Source organism: Hemitrygon akajei, chromosome 19, assembly GCF_048418815.1.
Source record: "Hemitrygon akajei chromosome 19, sHemAka1.3, whole genome shotgun sequence".
Classification (NCBI taxonomy): domain Eukaryota; kingdom Metazoa; phylum Chordata; class Chondrichthyes; order Myliobatiformes; family Dasyatidae; genus Hemitrygon; species Hemitrygon akajei.
In genome coordinates, this window is record NC_133142.1 from 5,512,572 (window position 1) to 5,533,969 (window position 21,398).

The 21,398-nt window shown below is 45.0% G+C and overlaps 1 protein-coding gene across 3 annotated transcripts in view; it reads left to right on the forward strand.

Moving 5' to 3' along the window:
- The first annotated feature begins 1,852 nt into the window (after nt 1-1,852).
- Nucleotides 1,853-21,398, forward strand: part of LOC140741719 (MICOS complex subunit mic25-b-like) — a 693,418-nt gene continuing 673,872 nt past the window's right edge. For all 3 annotated transcript variants that reach the window (XM_073072022.1, XM_073072021.1, XM_073072019.1), the window contains exon 1: nt 1,853-2,006. In XM_073072022.1, the coding sequence (XP_072928123.1) occupies nt 1,926-2,006 (81 nt within the window). In that variant the 5' untranslated portion in view covers nt 1,853-1,925. The remainder of the gene's footprint in view (nt 2,007-21,398) is intronic.

Below are 21,398 nucleotides of genomic sequence, written 5' to 3' on the forward strand. Positions count from 1 at the left end.
TAGGACAACATCGGTGACGTGGAGAGGGGAAGGCCTGCAGCTTGGGCAACTGCCGGTCTCCCATACAACCCTGCCCAGGCCTGTGCCCTGGAAACTCCAGGTGCAGATCCATGGTCTCTCGAGACCAATGGATGCCACCACCAATATAGCTTCCACTGCTTCATTGGGCAGACAATTCCAGGTTCACCACTCTCCGGGAAAAGCAGTTCCTCCTCATCTCTGTCTTAAATCTGCTCCTCCGAATCTTGAGGCTATATCCCCTAGTTCTAGTCTCACCTACCAGTGGAAACAACTTTCCTGCCTCTATCTTATCTATCCCTTTCATGATTTTTAAAAAGATCATTTAAAAAAATTAGATAGACAAAGGAAAGTCAGTGGATGTTATTTATTTGGATTTTCAGAAGGCCTTTGAACAAGGTGCCACACACGAGGCTGCTTAACAAGCTAATAGTTCATGGTATTACAGAAGAGATACTAGCATAGACAGAAGTTTGGCTGACTGGCTGGAGGGAGGCAAAGAGTGGGGATAAAGGGGACCTTTTTTGGTATGCTGCTGGTGACAAGTGGTGTTCTGCAGGAGTCAGTGTTGGGACTGCTTCTATTCACGTTATGTGTCAACGATTTGGTTGAAGGAATTGATGGTTTTGTGCTACGCCTGGGGATAATATGAAGATATGAATATGGTGGTGGACCTGAGGAGGGCTAAGGCACCGGTGACCCCTGTTTCCATCCAAGGGGTCAGTGTGGACATGTTGGAGGATTACAAGTACCTGGGGATACGAATTGACAATAAACTGGACTGGTCAAAGAACACTGAGGCTGTCTACAAGAAGAGTCAGAGCCATCTCTATTTCCTGAGGAGACTGAGGTCCTTTAACATCTGCCGGATGATGCTGAGGATGTTCTACGAGGCTGTGGTGGCCAGTGCTATCATGTTTGCTGTTGTGTGCTGGGGCAGCAGGCTGAGGGTAGCAGACATCAATAGAATAAACAAACTCATTCGTAAGGCCAGTGATGTTTGGGGGTGGAACTGGACTCTCTGACGGTGGTGTCTGAAAAGAGGATGCTGTCCAAGTTGCATGCCATCTTGGACAATGTCTCCCATCCACTCCATAATGTACTGGTTAGACACAGGAGTACATTCAGCCAGAGACTCATTCCACCGAGATGTAACACTGAGCGTCATAGGAAGTCATTCCTACCTGTGGCCATCAAACTTTACAACTCCTCCCTCGGAGTGTCAGACACCCTGAGCCAATAGGCTGGTCCTGGACTTATTTCCACTTGGCATAATTTACCTATTATCATTTAATTATTTCTGGTTTTATTTTGCTATATTTCTACTCTATTCTTGGTTGGTGCAACTGTAACGAAACCCAATTTCCCTCGGGATCAATAAAGTATGTCTGTCTGTAAATGGAGGGGGAGGTAGTGTTGAAGAAGCAGAGAGTCTACAGGGCTTAGACAGAATGGTCAGATAAGTGGCAGGCAGATGGAATACAGTGCAGGGTCTTGCATGTTGGTAGAAGGAATAAAGAAATGGATGGGGAGAAAATTCAAAAATCATGGTAGAGGTGGAGTTGAAAGTCTTTGAGCAGGATTCCTTAAGGATAACTTGCAGGTTGAGTCGGTGGTAAGGAAGGCAAATACCATGTTAGTATTCATTTACGGGGGACTAGAATATGAATGCAAGGATGTAATGCTGAGGCTTCAGAAGGCATTGGCCAGACGTACGTGTACTGTGGACACCTGGATGAGAAAGACTACAGGCCCCACAAGCCTTTGCGCAAAACACGGCCGTGTCGTCACCATCCACCTGAGCTCCGCCGAGGAACCTGGTTGGTCGGCTACGGGCCAACCGCACGGGTAGATGGTGCGGTTGCTGAGGCGTTGCCAAGAGCCCGGGAGCTGAAGCATCGGCAGGGATGGGTGCGAGCAGCAGCACTCGGCGCGTCTCCTTCGGCGTGGACGGACAGCAGCGGGTCACGGTGCTGCAGGGCCTGCGGGTGAGCGGGGGCGTGTTCCCTGGACTGGGCGGGGTCACGGGATGGGCGTGGCAAAGAGGAAGGGTCAGGCTTACGTGCGGACGGGGGTGCCCGGAGTTGGCGGGTGGTCAGCGGGGTGGCCGGGGCCGCGTGGGGGGTCACGTGCGAGGGGTTCACAGGGGAGGCGGTCGCACGTGAGGTTGATGGAGGCACGTGGGGCCCTGGGAGGAGTCACGCGAGGGCGGGTTCTCACAGGGGCGGGGTCACGTGAAGTATTGGCGGATCGTGAAGTGGGAGGAGTCACGAGGGAGGGGCGGGGCCACGTAGGGAGAAGAACCACGTGGCAATGGGACACCTGGGTAGGTGCCAGGTGAGGAGGTGCAAGGAACCAGGAGGGAGGGAAGGGAGTTGGGATGGTGGGTGCAGTGGATGGGGGAGCAGCTATTTGGAGAGGAAAAGCCAGGAGGGTGTGGGATAAGGGTCTTGTGGCAGGATAGGGAGGAGCTTTGTGTGAGAGGGTGGGGTGATGTGGGGAGGAGGAGTATTCTGGAGTGGGTGGGGCAGGGCTTGGAGGTAGAGTGGGAAGAGCCAGGTTTGAATGGTGAGTCCGTATGTTCAGATGCACTGGGATCAGCTATGAATTCTGGACTAAACAGAATTCTCAGTGGTCAGATAGAATGAGGCTAATTGGCAGAGATAATCTGGGCTCGGTGGAGATTGAGTCCAGTGGGGTGGAGATGAAAAGCAGTATGGTACACACTTCTAGTTCTATATTGGAGTCTTGCCATCTTCAGAAGTTTTCTGATGACTCTGCCATAGTTGGATGCATCAACAAGGGAAATGAGGCTGAGTACAGGACTACGGTGGGAAACTTTGTCACATGGTGCGAGCAGAATCATCTGCAGCTTAATGTGAAAAAGACTAAGGAGCTGGTGGTGGACCTGTGGAGGGCTAAGGCACTGGTGACCCCTGTTTCCATCCAAGGGGTCAGTGGGGACATGGTGGAGGATTACAAATACTTGGGGATACAAATGAACAATAAACTGGACTGGTCAAAGAACACTGAGGTTGTCTACAAGAAGGGTCAGAGCCGTCTCTATTTCCTGAGGAGACTGAGGTCCTTTAACATCTGCCGGATGATGCTGAGGATGTTCTACGAGTCTGTGGTGGCCAGTGCTATCATGTTTGCTGTTGTGTGCTGGGGCAGCAGGCTGAGGGTAGCAGACACCAACAGAATCAACAAACTCATTCGTAAGGCCAGTGATGTTGTGGGGGTGGAACTGGACTCTCTGACGGTGGTGTCTGAAAAGAGGATGCTGTCCCAGTTGCATGCCATCTTGGACAATGTCTCCCATCTACTCCATAATGTACTGGTTAGGCACAGGAGTACATTCAGCCAGGGACTCATTCCACCGAGATGTAACACTGAGCAGCATAGGAAGTCATTCCTGCCTGTGGCCATCAAACTTTACAACTCCTCCCTCGGAGTGTCAGACACCCTGAGCCAATAGGCTGGTCCTGGACTTATTTCCACTCGGCATGATTAACTTATTATTATTTAATTATTTATGGTTTTGTGTTACTATATTTCTTCACTATTCTTGGTGTGGCTGTAATGAAACCCAATTTCCCTCGGGATCAATAAAGTATGTCTGTTGGACGTTGCGTATAGAATTTTGAAGTTGTTCAGATGTTGGTGAGGCTGCGCTTGGAATGTTTTGTTCATTTTTGCTCACCTTGTTATAGCAAAGCTGGAGAGAGTGCGGGGGATCTACGAGGATGTTGCCTGAACTCGAACCATGCCACCCTAGTGGTTAGCGTGTCACTATTGTGTCTCGGGGCGCTTCAGAGTTCAATTCAGGAACTGCAAGGAGTTTGTATGTCCTCTCTGTGACTGGGTTTTCTCCAGGTGCTGTGGTTTCCTCCCACAGTCCTAAGATGTACCTGTTAGTAGGTTAATTAGTCATTGTAAATTGTCCTGTGATTCGGCTGCCTGCACTGGAAGGGCCTGCTCCATGCTCTATCTAAATGAATAAAATTTTGGAGAGAGGTTGAGTAGGTTGGGACTACTTTCACTGAAGCACAGGACAATGAGCGATGATCTTGTAGAGATGTACAAAATCATGAGGGGCATGGATCGGTTGAATGGGTACAGGATTTTTCCATGGGCTGCTAATCAAGACCTAGGGGACATAGACTTAAGCTGAGGGTGAGGGGGAGAGATTTAATAGGAACCTAGGGGACAGCAGAGGGTGCTCACTACATGAAATGAGCAGCTAGAGGAAGTGGTTGAGTCAAGTTTATAAGCAACATTTGAAGGGTACTTTAATGGGTATGTAGATAGGAAATGTTTTGAGGATACGGGCCAAATGTAGGAAAATGGGACTAGCTACTTGACATGGACCAGTTGAACTGTAGGTTCTGATTCTGTGCTGTCATTCTAGGTCACAACCGTCCAAAAGGGCATAAATCAGACTCGATGGGCCAAAAGACCTAAATCTGCTCCTGTGTGTTAAGGTCTTGTGTTGTTGAAGAAGTCACTAAGGGAACAGGCTATCTTGGTTCTGAGGCAGCTGGAATAAGTGATATACAGAATTATGAGGGATTTTGACAGCGTAGATGGAAGCAGCCTTTTTTTTCTGAGGTCGGGTGAGGCTACAGCTAGAGGTCATGGGTGAAGTGTTCCAGGGGATCCTGAGGGGAAACTACTTCACTCAGAGGGTGGATTGAGCTGTCAGCGGAAGTGGTGGGTGTGGGTTCGATTTCAACATTTAAGAGAAGCTTGGATAGCTATATGGATGGGAGGGGGTATAGAGCAGGGATTCCCAACCTATTTTATGCCATGCACCAATACCATTAAGCAAAAGATCCGTGTACCTCAGCTTGGGGACCCCTGGTATGGTCTGGGTGTAGATTGATGGGACTAAGCAGAATAATAGTTTAGCACACACTAGTTGGGCTGAAGGGCCTGTTTCTGTACTGTAATGTTCTATGAATTTGAATAAGAATAAAAATATCTTATAGACAGTGATACAATTTGTATTCATTCTGAGAGTGAATCAAAATGACTATGTTCAACTTAATAAACAATCATAATGGAATGCTGGGTGGAGGTACGTCTCTACCAAAGGAGGTGTAAGGTGTGCCTTCCTTCCGCTAGCCTGCAGGTTACTCTTGGGCAAGGTGTAGCACCTGCTTAGCCCTTCCGTCCCCCCGCCTCTGATCTGGGTCATACGAAGCCATGGGAGCAGGTGGTGCATGTCGCAAACTTCTTGTTGTCAACACTGTCCGCATCAGGAAATGGAAATGTGATTGTGTATGACCGTGAAATACACTTAACATGCCAATGGGGTAGAGGGAGACAACCTTTTGTGTGCTAGTGGCAACAGATGTGTATGCATAATGCACATGCGCACACGAGTATTGATAATGGCTAGTGTCACTTGAGAAAGCATTGTTCTGCAGCAGGCAAACCACTTCTATGGAAAAATTTGCCAAGAATAATCATGGTCATGAGATTATGATCACTTACATCACATGACACAGCACATGATGATGATGGAATGAGGGTGGATTTAGGTTAAAAAAAAAAGTCCAGATAGAGTTTAGACCATTAGACCAAAAAGGCATAGGAGCAGAATTTGGCTCGTCAAGTCTGCTGTGCTATTCGATCCTGGTGATTTATTCCTCTTCATCCTTCTATATGGTCGGCCCTCCTCATCCGCGGGTTCAACCAACTGCGGATCGGGAAAACCTGGAAGTTCTCTCTCCAGCACTTTGAGCATGTACAGACTATTTTTTCTTGTCATTATTCCCTAAACAATACAGTATAACAACTCTTTACATAGCATTTATATTGTGTAAGTAATCTAGAGATGATTTAAAAGTACAGGCAGTCCCTGGGTTATGAACGAGTTCCGTTCCTGTGTCCGTCTTTAAATCGGATTTGTAGTTGAAACAGGTACATCTGGTATTATTTAGCGTCAGTCAAAGGTTTTTCTTCATATATAGTATATATTTTACCTTTCTATGTATATAAAACACTTAAGAAACATGTATTTCAATAATTAAACCACTGTGTTGCTTAGTAATAATTGTAGCTTTCATTGGGGCAGTGCCTTTCACATGCTCCATTAAAATTGTTCTGATGGTTGACTGACTGTAACCTAACGCTTTTCCAAAGACAGATGGCGTTTCACCTCTTTCCGATCACTTTATTATTTCCACCTTATTTTCAATCGTGATCGTGATTATTTTTGTGAACAGAAATGCTGCAGATTCAGAGCTGCACCGCCGGGTCCTAATGTCCACCGCACTGAGACAGGTTAAATAAAGTCCGGGGTTCCATTGGGTCCTAAAGACCACCGCACAGAGCCAGGTTAAAGAAGGGACTTGTGCATCCACGTACTTTGGTATCCGCGGTGAGTCCCGGAACCATTCCTCCGCAGATAAGGAGGGCCAACTGTACTTTAGTGGCAAAGTTGTTTCCCATGGTGGAGGAGTCTGGTATGAGAGGGTATGACTTAAGGATTGAAGGGTGCCCATTCAGAACAGAGATGCGAAGAAATTTTTTTAGCCAGAGGGTGGTGAATCTGTAGAATTTGTTGCCACAGACAGCAGTGGAGGCCAAGTCATTGGGTGTATTTAAGGCAGAGATTGATAGGTATCTGAGTAGCCAGGGCATCCAAGGTTATGGTGAGAAGGCAGGGGAGTGGGACTAAATGGGAGAATGGATCAGCTCATGATAAAATGGCGGAGCAGACTCGGGCCGAATGGCCGATTTCTGCTCCTTTGTCTTATTAAAAAATTGCCTCATACAGTTTCGAAAGTTACACAATGAAGGTAGGCGAATGCGGTTGAGAAGGAAAGACAAATCATCCATGATCAAATGTGTAGCAGGGTTGATGGGCTGAATGGTGTAGTTATGCTTCTATGTCTTATGGACTTTGTATATTTATTGATCATCCCTGACCGTTTCAGTATACAAAGAATCAACTGCATTAGTTAATATGGAGTCAGATACAGGCCACGGGAAGGATGATAGAATTTCTTTATGATATCAGCGAACCAGGTGGGTTATTCAAACAGTCCTGAACTTTCATGCTTGCTGCTTGTTTCTAACTTGAGATTTATTCAGTAAATTGGTATTGCGCTCATTTCTGGTCACTTAATTATAAGAAGGATGTTGAAGCTTTAGAGAGGCTGCAGAGATTTACCAGGATGCTGTCTGGATTAGAAAACGTCTTATACCGATAGATTGAGTGAGCTAGGACTTTTTTCTTTGGAGAGGAGGAGGATGAGAGAAGCCTTGATAGAGGTGTATGAGATGATAGAGACATAGATAGAGTGGACTCCCAGAGATTTTTTTTCACAGGGCAGAAATGGCTAATATGAGGGAGTATAACTTTAAGGTGATTGGAGGAATGTATAGGGGGATGTCATGGGTAGGACATCAAGAGAGTGGTGGAATGCACTGTCAGGGCTAGTGAGAGAGGCAGATACATTAGGAACATTTAAGAAACTCTTAGATAGGCACATGGATGAGAGGATAATGAAGGGCCATATGGAGGGGAAAGGTTTTAATAATAGCAGCCTGATGTAAATGTTATTATTGTCTAGGTGATCCAAGTAGAGAGCCAGTGAAATTGCAACCACTATAGACCTATTGTAGTGATAGGCCAATTGTAGCAGGTCCTTGCTTAGCCATGGCAAACCTCTCAAAACACTTCATCACAGTAGGTGTGAGTGCCACTTCCCAATATTCGTTAGGCAGCTCACCCTGCTCTTCTTAGGCAGTAGTGTGATTGTCATCCTTTTGAAGCAGATGGGAACCTTCTACTCTTTTCTCAAAGAATTCCTATTGATTTGTCAGGCAAGTATTCCCTTTAAAGAAGCCATGCTGACTTTGGATTATTTTATCACATGCCTCCAAGTACCCCAAAACCTTATCCTTCATTACGGACTCCAACATCTTCCCAACCTCTGAAATCAAGCTAAAAGGCCTTTAATTTCCTTTCTTCTGCCTCCCTTCTTTCTTAAAGAGTGGAATGATGTTTGCAATTTTCCAGTCCTCTGGAATCATTCCAGAATCTAGTGATTCTTGAAAGATAATTTCTAATGCCTCCATAATCTCTTCAGCTACCACTTATTGAGAATCAGAATCAGGTTTAATATCTCCGGCATATGTTGTGAAATTTGTAAACTTTGTGGCAGCGGTACAATGCAATATGTAATAATAGAGGGGAAAAAACTGTACATTGCAGTAAATATGTATATATAATAATCAAATTAAATTAGTGCAAAAAAAAAAGAAATAAAAAAGTAGTGAGTTAGTGTTCATGAGTTTAATGTCCATTCAGAAACCAAATGGCAGAAGGGAAGAAACTGATCCTGAATCACTGAGTGTGTACCTTCAGGCTTCTGTACCTCTGTCCTGATGGTAGCAATGAGAAATGGGCATGTTCTGGGTGATGGGGTCTTTAATGATGAATGCTGCCTTTTTTGAGGCACCGCTCCTTGAAGATGTCCTGGATATTATGGAGGTGAGTGCCCATGATGGAGTGGACTGTTTAATACTCTGTGGTTTACTTCAACCTATGCAGTAGCTGCCCCCTACCAGACAGTGATGCAGCTAGTTAGAATGCTGTCCACAGACGTATGTAGAAATTTGCAAGTGCTTTTGGCGACATACTAAATCTCCTCAAACTCCTGATGAAATACTGTCTTTACTTTTTATGGCTGCATGGATGTGTTGGATCCAGGTCAGATACTCAGAGATACTGACACCTAGGAACATGAAATTGCTCTCTCTCTTCAATTGTGATCCCTCTATGAGGACTGGAGAGCGTGTTCTCTTGTCTTACCCTTCCTGAAGTCTGCAATCAGTTCTTTGGTCTTCATGACATTGAGTGCAAGGTTGTCGCTGCAACACCACTCAACTAGTTGGTATATCTCGCTCCTGTATGCCGCCTTATCACCATCTGAGAATGTGCCAATAATGGTATTGCAAATGGTACCAGCAAATTTATAGATGGTATTTGAGCTATGCCTAGCCACACAGTCATGGGTTTAGAGAGAGTAGAGCAGTGGGCTAAGCACACATTCCTGAGGTGCACCAAGGTTAATTGTCATTGAGGTGGAGTTGTTACTTCCAATCCGTGCAGATTGTAGTTTTCCAGTTACGAAGTCGAGGATCCATATGTAGAAGGAGGTACAGAGGCCCAGGTTCTAGATCTTTTCAGTCAGAGTTGTAGGAATGATGGTGTTAAACGCTGAGCTGTGGTCAATAAACAGCAGCCCTGACATGGTTATTTGTGTTCTCCAGGTGATCCAGGGCCACCTGGAGAGCCAATAAGATCGCATCCACTGTAGACCTTTTATGGCACTTGGCAAACTGCAGTGGGTTCAGGTGCTTGCTGAGGCAGATTTGATCCTAGCTCATGACCAACCTCTCAAAGCACTTCATCACTGTAGATGTAGTAGAACAGAGTGATCTAGGACTAATGGTGCATAGTTCCCTGAAGGTGGAATCTCATGTGGATAGGGTGGTGAAGAAAGCTTTTGGTATGCTGGCCTTTATAAATTAGAGCATTGAATATAGGAGTTGGGATATAATGTTAAAATTGTACAAGGCATTGGTAAGGCCAAATTTGGAGTATTGTGTACAGTTCTGGTCACCGAATTATAGGAAAGATATCAACAAAATAGAGAGAGTACAGAGAAGATTTACTAGAATGTTATCTGGGTTTCAGCACTTAAGTTACAGGGAAAGGTTGAACAAGTTAGGTCTTTATTCTTTGGAGCGTAGAAGGTTGAGGGGGGACTTGATAGAGGTATTTAAAATTATGAGGGGGATAGATAGAGTTGACGTGGATAGGTTTTTTCCATTGAGAGTAGGGGAGATTCAAACGAGGACATGATTTGAGAGTTAGGGGGCAAAAGTTTAAGGGTAACACGAGGGGGAATTTCTTTACTCGGAGTGGTAGCTGTGTGGAATGAGCTTCCAGTGGTAGAGGCAGGTTTGGTATTGTCATTTAAAGTAAAATTGGATAGGTATATGGATAGGAAAGGAATGGAGGGTTATGGGCAGAGTGCGGGCCAGTGGGACTAGGTGAGTGTAAGTGTCGGCATGGACTAGAAGGGCTGAGATGGCCTGTTTCTGTGCTGTAATTGTAATATGGTTATATGTGAGTTCTACTTGACGATAGTTGTTAAGGCAGCTCATGTTGCTCTTCATGTGCACCAGTATAATTGTTGCCCTTTTGAAGCAAGTGGGAACTTATGACTGTAGCAATGAGAGATTGAAAATATCTTTGAACACACCCACCAGTTGGTTGGCACAGATTTTCAGATCCTTAGCAGATACTCCATTGGGGCCTGTTGCCTTGCGAGTGTTCACCCCATTGAAGGACAGCCTGACATTGACCTGTGAGTTAGAGATTACAGGGTCACTGGGTGCTACAGGGATCTGCATAACTGAAGTTTCTCTTTCAAAGTGAGCATAAAAGACATTGAGCTCATCTGGGAATGAAGCATCACTGCCATTCATGATGTTGAGTTTCGCTTTGTAGGAAGTAATGGCCTGCAAACCCTGCCAGAGTTGATGTGCATCTGATGTTGCCTCCAACCTCGCATGGAATTGTTCCTTTGCTCTTGAAGTAGCCCTCCACAAGTCAGACCTGGTTTTCTTGTACAGACTGGGTCGCCAGACTTGAATGCCACCGATCTAGCCCTCAGCAGACAATGAATATCATTGTTCATCCTCGGCTTTTGGTTTGGGTATGTCTGGTAAATTCTCGTAGGGACACACTCATTCACACAGATTTTAATGAAGTCAGTGACAGCTGTGGCGTACTCATACAGAATCGAAGGTGAATCCCTGAATACAGTCCAGTCAACCAATTTAAAGCAGTCCTGTAAGCGTTCCTGTGCCTCCCTTGTCCATACCTTCTTGATCCTCACTACTGATGCTGCGGATTTCAGTTCTGCCTATACTCAGGGAGTAGAAGTACAGCTAGGTGATCAGATTTTTCAAAATGCAGCGTGGGAATAGCACGGTAGGCTTTCTTGACGGTGGCGTAACAGTGGTCCAGTCTGTTGCTTCCTCTGGTACTACAGTGATTTGTTGGTAATAATTATTTAGTGACTTTTTCAAGCTGGCCTGGGTAAAATCGTCCAAAATGATGGGGAAAGCATCAGTATGTGCTGTTTCTTGCTTGTTGGTTACATTGCTCAGTTCATCGACAACCTGTTTTTCACTAGCCTTTGGTGGAACGTACACCAACATCAAAATGATCGCAGAAGTCTCATGTGGCAGGTAAAATGGGGACGACACTTGATCGTGAGGTGTTCCAGATATGGTGAACAGGACTGGGACAACATTGCCACATTTGTGCACCACAAAGTGTTGATCATGAAGCACTCTTCACCTCCCCTGCCCTTGAAAGACTCGGAGGTCCTATCTTGGCGGTGTATTGTGAACCTATCAATCTGAATCACTGTGTCCAGAGCAACAGGGTTTAACCAAGATTCTGTGAAACAAAAGATGCAAGTGATCCTAATGTTCCTCTGGTACAGTACCTTAGCTTTGAGATCTTCAATCTTATTTACCAAAGACTGTACATTTACCAGTGAGATAGTTGCATTAGGAGTCGAAAACCACGCTTCTTTAAACCAACTGATGGTTCAGCTCAGCATCCCCTCTGCATCATCTTAAAGGTTGTTGCAGCCGGGGTGGTATTGGAGACAAGCTCCCACTACCTATTAAATGCTTCCAATGGCATGTGCCTCAAATATCCTCTGACAGCCAAGTCCAGCTCCTGGCCTTCATGTGTGGCTTAGCTACCAAGCCTGGCGGAACCATTTTTATTGACAGGAGAAGGGGCAAAAGCAGGTTACTGGCACCTTAAAACCAGTCAACCATGGTTGGCAGTTCATCTTGGAGAAAAAAACTGATTTCAAACCTTCGCTGCCTTGCAGCTATACCCATATATGGTGAAGGCTTCGGGAACAAATCCCGAAGGGAAAAATCCGGAGCTGGAATCCCTGAGGTAGTGCTATATTGAGTTCTACACTGACTGACAGCTCCTATGATGCTACTGGTGCCAAACTGTGTCAGTCTCTGCCGTTCATTAGCTGTGTGGAGAGGGGGAGCTTGCTACATGGGCAACAGCTTGCTCTCCATATTGTGCTGTCCTGGCCTGCATATCAAGATAGCTAGGATGCAGCATCCATAGTCGATCCTGACTGACGGAAGTCTCATCACCTTTTTCAGAACCCTGGAATGTAGTCCATTTGGTCCAGATGACTTATCTACCTTTAGACCTTTCAGTTTCCCAAGTACCTTCTCCTTAGTAATAGCAAATAAACTCACTTCTGCCCCCTTGAATCACTGGAATACTGTTAGTCTCTTCCTCAGTAAAGACTGACGCAAAATACTTATTCAGTCCGTCTGTCATTTCTTTGTCCACCATTAATACCTCCAATATAATTTTCCAGTGTTCCATTATCCACTGTGATATCTCTTTTACTCTATTTGACTTACAGCGGATTGAAAAGCTTGAGCATATAGACATGAAGAAAGAAGGCGTGTGGAAGCTTTAGAAAAGCAAGTTGGATAAGTCTCCGGGACCAGATGAAGTGTGCCCCAGGCTACTGTGGGAGGCGAGGGAAGAGATTGCTGAGCCTCTGACAATAATCTTTGCATCATCAATGGCGATGGGAGAGGTTCCAGAGGATTAGAGGGTGGCAGATGTTGTTCCCTTATTCAAGAAAGGGAGTAAAGATAGCCTAGGAAATTATAGACCAGTAAGCCTTACTTCAGTGGTTGGTAAGTTGATGGAAAAGATCCTGACAGGCAGGATTTATTAACATTTGGAGAGGTATAATATGATTAGGAATAGTGAGCATGGCTTTGTCAAAGGCAGGTCGTGCCTTACGAATCTGATTGAATTTTTTGAGAATGTGACTAAACACGTTGATGAAGGTAGAGCAGTAGATGTAGTGTATATGAATTTCAGCAAGGCATTTGATAAGGTACCCCATGCAAGGCTTATTGAGAAAGTAAGTAGGCATGGAATTCAAGGGAACCTTGCTTTGTGGATCCAGAATTGGCCTGCTTACAGAAGGCAAAGAGTGGTTGTAATCACAAAGTACACTGCAGATGCTGTGGTCAAATCAAGACCTACAAAAAAGCTGGATGAACTCAGCAGGTCGGGCAGCTCCTTTCAACGGATGCTGCCCGACCTGTTGAGTTCAAAGAGTGGTTGTAGACGGGTCATATTCTGCCTGGAGGTCAGTCACCAGTGGAGTGCCTCAGGGATCTGTTCTGGGACCCTTGCTCTTCGTGATTTTTATAAATGACCTGTATGAGGTAGTGGAGGGATGGGTTAGTAAATTTGCTGATGACACAAAGGTTGGAGGTGTTGTGGATAGTGTGGAGGGTTGTCAGAGGTTACAGCGGGACATCGATAGGTTGCAAAACTGGGCTGAGAAGTGGCAGATGGAGTTCAACCCAGATAAGTGTGAGGTGGTTCACTTCGGTAGGTCAAATATTATGTCAGAATATAGTATTAATGGTAAGACTCTTGGCAGAGTGGAGGATCAGAGGGATCTTGGGGTCCAAGTCCATAGGACACTCAAGTCTGCTGAGCAGGTTGATTATGTAGGTAAGAAGGCATATGGTGCATTGGCCTTCATCAACTGTGGGATTGAATTTAAGAGCCAAGAAGTAACGCTACAGCTATATATGATCCTCATCAGACCCCTCGTGGAATACTGTGCTCAGTTCTAGTCACTTCACTACAGGAAAGATGTGGAAACTATAGAAATGGTGCAGAGGAGATTTACAAGGATGTTGACTGGATTGGGACTAGGTTATGAGAATAGGTTGAGTGAACTCGGCCTTTTCTCCTTGGAGCGATGGAGGATGAGAGGTGTTCTGATAGAGGTGTATAAGATGATGAGAGGCATTGTTCTTGTGGATAATCAGAGGCTTTTTCCCAGGGCTGAAATGGGTAGCATGAGAGAGCACAGTTTTAAGGTGCTTGGAAGTAGGTACAGAGAAGATGTCAGGAGTAAGTCTTTTACGCAGAGAGTGGTGAGTGTGTGGAATGGGCTGCCGGTGACGGTGGTGAAGGTGGATATGATAGGGTCTTTTAAGAGACTCCTGGACAGGTACATGGAGCTCAGAAAAATAGAGGGCTATGGTAACCCCAGGCAATTTCTAAAGTAAGTACATGTTTGGCACAGCATTGTGTGCCGAAGGGCCTGTATTGTGCTGTAGGTTTTCCATGTTTTTATGTTTTGTATATCTGAAAAAATCTTATGGTATCATCTTTATAATATTTGCTAACTTACCTTCATATTTCATCTTTTCTCATAGAAAGGAACATAGAACAGTACAACACAGTAACAGGCCCTTCGGCCCACAATGTTGTGCCAAACCAATTAATTAATATTCACGTGTATATATCTGTATTGTCATAAGGACAAGATAAAGATCAAGATTAGCCTCAAACATTAAATACTGGTAGAACTCAACATTTCAGGTAGCAGCTGTGGAGAGGAATAAACAATTGACGTTTCAAGCTGAGCCCCTTCATCAGGACTGGAAAGGGAGGGGACAGAAAGCAGAAAAATAATTTTTATTTGTCACATGTACATTGAAACATCTAGTGAAGTACATTATTTTTGTCAATGATCAATGTGTTCTGAGGTTTGTGGTGGGAAGCCCACAAGTGTTTCCATTCTCCCAGCACCAGTATCGCATACCCACAACACACTAACCCTAAGACGTGTCATTCGAATGCAGGAGGAAACCATAGCACTTGGGGGAAACCCATATGGTCATGGAGAGAAAGTACAGACTCCTTACAGCCAACTCAATGTAACTCCCCACTGAACTCATTTCTGCCTATCTCGACTCTGTTTTATCTCCCCTTGTTCAATCCCTTCCCACCTATGTCTGTGATACTTCCCTTGCTTTACATCTCTTCAAAGATTTCAAGTTCCCTGGCCCCCACCGCCTCATTTTCACCATGGACGTCCAGTCCCTATATACCTCCATCCCCCACCAGGAAGGTCTCCAAGCTCTCCGTTTCTTCCTGGATTCCAGACCCAGCCAGTCACCTTCTACCATCACTCTTCTCCGCCTCGCGGAATTAGTCCTCACCCTTAACAATTTCTCCTTTGGCTCCTCCCACTTCCTCCAAACTAAAGGTGTAGCCATGGGCACCCGCAGCCATGGGCACCCGCAGCCATGGGCACCCGCATGGGTCCTAGCTACGCCTGCCTTTTTGTTGGCCATGTGGAGCAATCTATGTTCCAAGCCTACACCGGTATCTGTCCTCCTCTTTTCTTGTGTTATATCGACGACTGCATCCGTGCTGCTTCCTGCACGCATGCTGAGCTTGTTGACTTCATTAAATTCGCCTCCAACTTTCACCCCGTCCTCAAATTCACCTGGTCTATTTCCGACACCTCCCTCCCCTTTCTAGATCTTTCTGTTTCTATCTCTGGAGACAGCCTATCCACTGACGTCTACTACAAACCTACTAACTCCCACAGCTATCTAGACTATTCCTCCTCCCACCCTGTCTCCTGCAAAAATGCTATCCCTTTCTCTCAATTCCTCCGCCTCCGCCGCATCTGCTCTCAGGATGAGGCCTTTCATTCTAGGACAAAGGAGATGTCTTCCTTTTTTAAAGAAAGAGGCTTCCCTTCGTCCACTATCAACTCTGCCCTCCATCGCGTCTCCCGTATTTCACGCACCTCTGCCCTCACCCCATCCCCCCGCCAGCCCACCAGGAATAGAGTCCCCCTGGTCCTCGCCTATCACCCTACCAGCCTACAGATCCAACGTATAATCCTCCGTAACTTCCGCCACCTCCTACGTGATCCCACCACCAACCACATCTTCCCCTCCCCCCCCCACTCTCGGCTTTCCGCAGGGATTGCTCCCTACACGACTCCCTTGTCCATTCATCCCCCCCATCCCTCCCCATGGACCTCCCTCCGGGCACTCATCCCTGCAAACGGAAGAAGTGCTACACCTGCCCCCACACTTCTTCCCTCACCACCATCCCAGGCCCCAGACAGTCCTTTCAGGTGGGGCACCACTTCACCTGCGAGTCAACTGGGGTGATATACTGTATCTGGTGCTCCCGATGTGGCCATTTATACATTGGGGAGACCCGCCGCAGACTGTGAGACCGTTTCGCCGAACACCGGCGCTCGGTCCTCCAGCAATGGCGGGATCTCCCTGTGGCCACACACTTCAATTCCACAGACCACTCCCACTCCGACATGTCTGTCCATGGCCTCCTCTACCGTCAAGATGAGGCCACACGCATGTCGATGGAGCAATACCTTATCTCCCACCTAGGTAGCCTCCTTCCTGCCGGCATGAACATCCAACTCACTGACCTCCGTTGATACCCCTGACCCCCACCCTTACCCCCATCCCTATCTATTATTTTAGTCTGGTTCTCTTTCTCTCTCTTTTCCCCCCTCACTATAATCTCTCCCCCCAGCCCTACCTTTCTTTCTCTTTTATTTCCCATAATTCTCCACCTTCCCCCAGCCCATTTCCCTCCAGCCCATCACTTCCTAGCTCTCTACTTTATCCCTCCCCCCACTTCTTATCCCCCCTCGACCATCCCATGTTACTTCATTCCTGATGAAGGGTTTCGGCCCGAAACGTCGTTATTACCTCCTCCCATAGATGCTGTCTGGCTTGCTGAGTTCTGCCAGCATTTTGTGTTTTGTATCAATGTAAAAATTATTTGCAGCAGCATCACAGGCACATAACATCATATGCTGAATACGTATATGTTTGTAGTCTGCATCCATTTCAAGGTTCCACATGCTATGCATCAGTAATTCTCTTCTGCACATCATTCTGGTAGCACATAGTCATTTGAGTTACTCTCACCTTCCTGGTAGCTTGAACCAGTCTGGCTATTCTCCTCTGACCCCTCTCATTAACAAGGTGTTTTTGCCTACAGAACTGCTGCTCACTGAATGTTTCTTGTTTGTCACACCATTCTCTGTAAAGTCCAGAAGATGTTGTGAAAATCCCAGGAGAACAACAATTTTTGAGATACTCAACCCCCCCTCCATCTGGCACCAACAATTATTCCAAAGTCACTTACAGTCAGAATCAGGTTTAATATCACAGGCATATGTTGTGAAATTTGTTGTTTTTGTGGCAGCAGTACAATGCAATACATAGTAATAGAGAAAAAATTGTGTTAATTACATTATATATGTAATTTGTTGTTCATTGATCCTGCTTACAGTTACTGTTCTATAGACTTGCTAAGTATGCCTGCAGGAAAAAGAATCCCAGGGTTGTATGTGGTATTTACTTTGAACTTTGATCTTTTGATCTTTGAATAGAAATTTAAAAAAGTAGTCATATTTGTCACATTTCTTTCCCTTTCTGATGTGTGGTCTGAACAATGGAACCTCTTGACCATGTCTGCATCCTTTTATGCATTGCATTCCTGACACATAATTGGCTGATTAGATATTTGCATACTATGTGTACTGAATATAGTGGCCACTGAGTGTATAAGTATTGTAACCCTCAGGCTCGGCCAGCACGTGTTCGTCTAGGGGAAGACAACTTCTGGCCCCGCCAAACTGAGAAATCTTGTTTGTGTGAATGCTGCGTGATGTGTTGCCCGGTTACAAATCTGCACCGCAAAATATCAGACAGTACATCATATACAATTAACTGATTGAACTTTATAAATCTTAATCTGAGTATAGGGTTAGTAAAGAAAAGAAAAAGGGCCTGTTTCAAGAGAAAAGTCAAAAGTGCACGTTGGAGCTCACAAATATGGCCATTCATCAACCCTCGACCTCCTCCGAGCGTTGCCGGCCTTTGGACCTTTGCTCCCAGTCCACTCTGTCCGGTGGTCTCCCAGCTCTCTCTACACGCGTCTTCCTTCTCCTCTTGCCGACAAAAGACCGCGCAAATCTCTCTTCCAGACCCACAAGAAAGAACAATATTTCTCTCATTGGATAGCCCCCACATTCCAAGCCCCGTTATCTCCAGTCATAACCCAAACATTGCTGCTACAGTGAAACCATTACATTAGCAGTGAAACATTACAGAGAGGCCATTACATTAGCAGTGAAAGCTTTCAATGTGTTACAGGAGCATTCATTAAAAAAAAACTCCTTTCTTGCTCATTCTTATCTTGGTACCTCAGTGTAATCTTATCCAACTATCAGTTTATAGTGGAAGGGACTAAACTATATTGACTAATAGTTTCTGAAGAACATCGGCCAAAGGAACTGTTGAGAGTTTTCGGTCAGAACTGCAAAGCTTAATAAACTCAGTGTAATGAATGGTGAATGAGATGTTATACCATCTCACATAAAACTGACTATTACTTTCACAATCACTTCAATCTAATCCTTTGCTGGTGCTATTTAAAGCTCATTGTTTTTGACAGTTGTCAGGGAAAATTTACTCTTCGCTGCTGGTGGTGAGAATTTAATTGAATCACATGTTGTTTAGAAGTTTCCTAAAACCTGATGCTGAAACCTTTAAAATACAAAGCCTAAATAAATGTCACTTGCTGCAGATGCAGATGAACCTTGTCATTGCATTTACGTATATTTCTCTCCATTTCATTTGTGCTTTATTTTCTAGTTAGGATTGTGTCTGGATTTTGATCTGGTTGAACGGTTTTTGTCTGTTTGAACACCAGACCTGTCTCCTATTAATTGGACTGTGGACTGAATAGTAATTAGAAGCAAGGATTCGGGAGGCAATTTGTTGTCGCTGAACTCCACCTAGAAATGTGGCAGATTCTTGCCATATTTCACAGACATTAAACACCGGGAAAGAGAGATGTTGCAACTGTAAAGGATTTCAATTCTAAGCTGAGGCTGGACAAGGTCCTGACTGGTTTAATTAAGATAAAGGTGGGGGGAGATGGGGGAGAGACCCCGTCCTCATTAACTGATAGTTTAAAGACCAGGAGACAAAGATTTAAAGTAAAATGTAAAATACACTAAGTGGCCACTTTATTAGCTACCTCCTGTACCTGATAAAGTAGCTACTGAGTATATGTTCATGATCTTCTGCTGCTGTAGTCCATCCATTAAGGTTCAATGGGTTGTGCAGTCAGAGAGGCTCTTCTGCACACCACCTTTGTAATGTGTGTTATTTGAGTTGATATCGCCTTCCTGTCAGCTTGAATCAGTCCGGGCATTCTCTTCTGACCTCTGTTATTAACAAGGTGTTTTCAAAGATTCATTTTATAATCAAGTATACATGAAGAAGTCAACTCTGAGATTTGTCTTCTCTGAATTGCCACAAAGTACAGGTGTACCCCGCTTTTAGAACTTTTGTTTTACGACAGCTCGCTGTTACGAAAGACCTACATTGGTACCTGTTTTCGCTAACCAAAGAGGATTTTTGCTTTTACGAAACAAAGACGCCCGCTTTATATGTGTTTTTACCCCAAGAAAGACTACAATGACCGTGAAGCCTTGTGCGGGCAGTTGTTTGCGCATGCGTGGACGTGCATAGGTGTGTACATGTACGTGTGTGTACATGCGTGTACGTGCACATGCGTGTACATGCCGTGTTTTTTTTTGTTCTCCAGATCGATTTTGGCTCGCTGTCTTCCCAATTTTGATAAGTGAAACTACACTGTACCTACAATATTTCTACTTTATTTAGGGTGTATATTTATCATATCATTCCTGCTTTTACTATATGTTAGTGTTATTTTAGGTTTTATGTGTTATTTGGTATGATTTGGTAGGTTTTTCTTTGGGTCTGGGAATGCTCAAAAATTTTTCCCATATAAATTAATGGTAATTGCTTCTTCGCTTTACGACATTTCTGTTTACAAACGGTTTCATAGGAATGCTCTACCTTCGGATTGCGGGGGAAGCCTGTACAGAAAAACCAGAGTAGTTGAAAGAAAAGCCATCAATTCCCTCCCTATGAAATGAGAAAGAAACAAAAACATGCAAACCCCAACCCCTCCCTCACACAAAAACTAACAGATCACCCACAGGGAGAAACAGCAACAAGAACGTCAAGCCCCCAACCCTCCACAATCAGCAACAAGAAATAATGGATGAGAACACAAAAAAGACATAGAACTGAAAGAGGCCAATATGAACTACAGCTGAATCTGTAAATCTTGGAATTCGATAACATCTCCGAGAGCATTGGGGAGAGCAACTATTCAAACTGAGCTGCTTTTTCGAGGAGATCGGCTCAAACCCAGCCACAAAAATGTCAGTCACTGGATTCTCTAGAGACTGTTGTACGTGAAAATCCAAGGAGATCAGCAGTTTCTGAGATACTCAAACACCATCAATCATGGTCAAAGTCACTTAGATCACATTTTTTTTCCCATTCTGATGTTTAGTGTGAACAATAACTGAACCTCTTGACCATGTCTGCATCCTTTTATGTGTTGTTGCTGCCACATGATTGGCTGATTAGATATTTGCATTAACAAGCAGGTACCTAATAAAACGAACTTACTGCCCATTACACTGTTGGTCCTCCATCTCTGGTGGTGTTCAGGGCTTCTTTCATCATGTCAGTAGCTTCCTCGTGGTTTTCACCACTGTCGGTCATGCCAGTCCTGGGTGGGGTCTCAGGAGTATCATCACAATCAGATGTAGAAGGATTCTTCATTGCTGTTTCTGTAACAATTTTGTTTGACCAGTCATGTTTGCTATCCCTGAGCTGAATCCCCAAACCTGGTGGACCACTTAGTCTGGCATCTATCCTTTGACCTTCTTTTGGCGTGGGTGACCATAAAGTCCAGACTCTAGCCAACGTAGCTATCTGGGTCATTGAGGCACGCAAGCCTCCAAACCATGACAAGGTTGTGCTCCTCTTTGAGGACCTAATATAATGGCTACCTCTGTACACAAAGGCAGTCTGGGGGAAAACTTTAATGAGTGATGATCTGGAGTTCTCTGCCTTTGAGTGATGAATGCAAGAGTTAGTAAGGGCTTCTGAAAGGATAGGTGCAAGGGAAAATAATTTATGAGGAAGTAATGAAAGGACAGGGATTGACTGAATTGCTCTCTATGGAGCGGAATGGATGATAGTATCAAAATCTGACTTGTATGTAGTGGTCTTAAGAGCAGCAAAAGGATTATCTCTAGAACAGTACAGCACAGTACAGATCTTGTGGCCCACAATGTTGTGCAATAGGAATGGGTGGTCACCAAGAAATCCCGCCTGTTGTGGATGGAGCAAAGGTGCTTGACAACTTGATGCTGAAGCTTTATAGACCACAGTTGGACTATTGTGAGCAGTTTTGGGCCCCATATCTAAGAGCAGATGTGCTGACATCTGAGAGAAGGTCCAGAGGAGGTTCATGAGAATGATCCCGGGAATGAGAAAGTTAACGTATT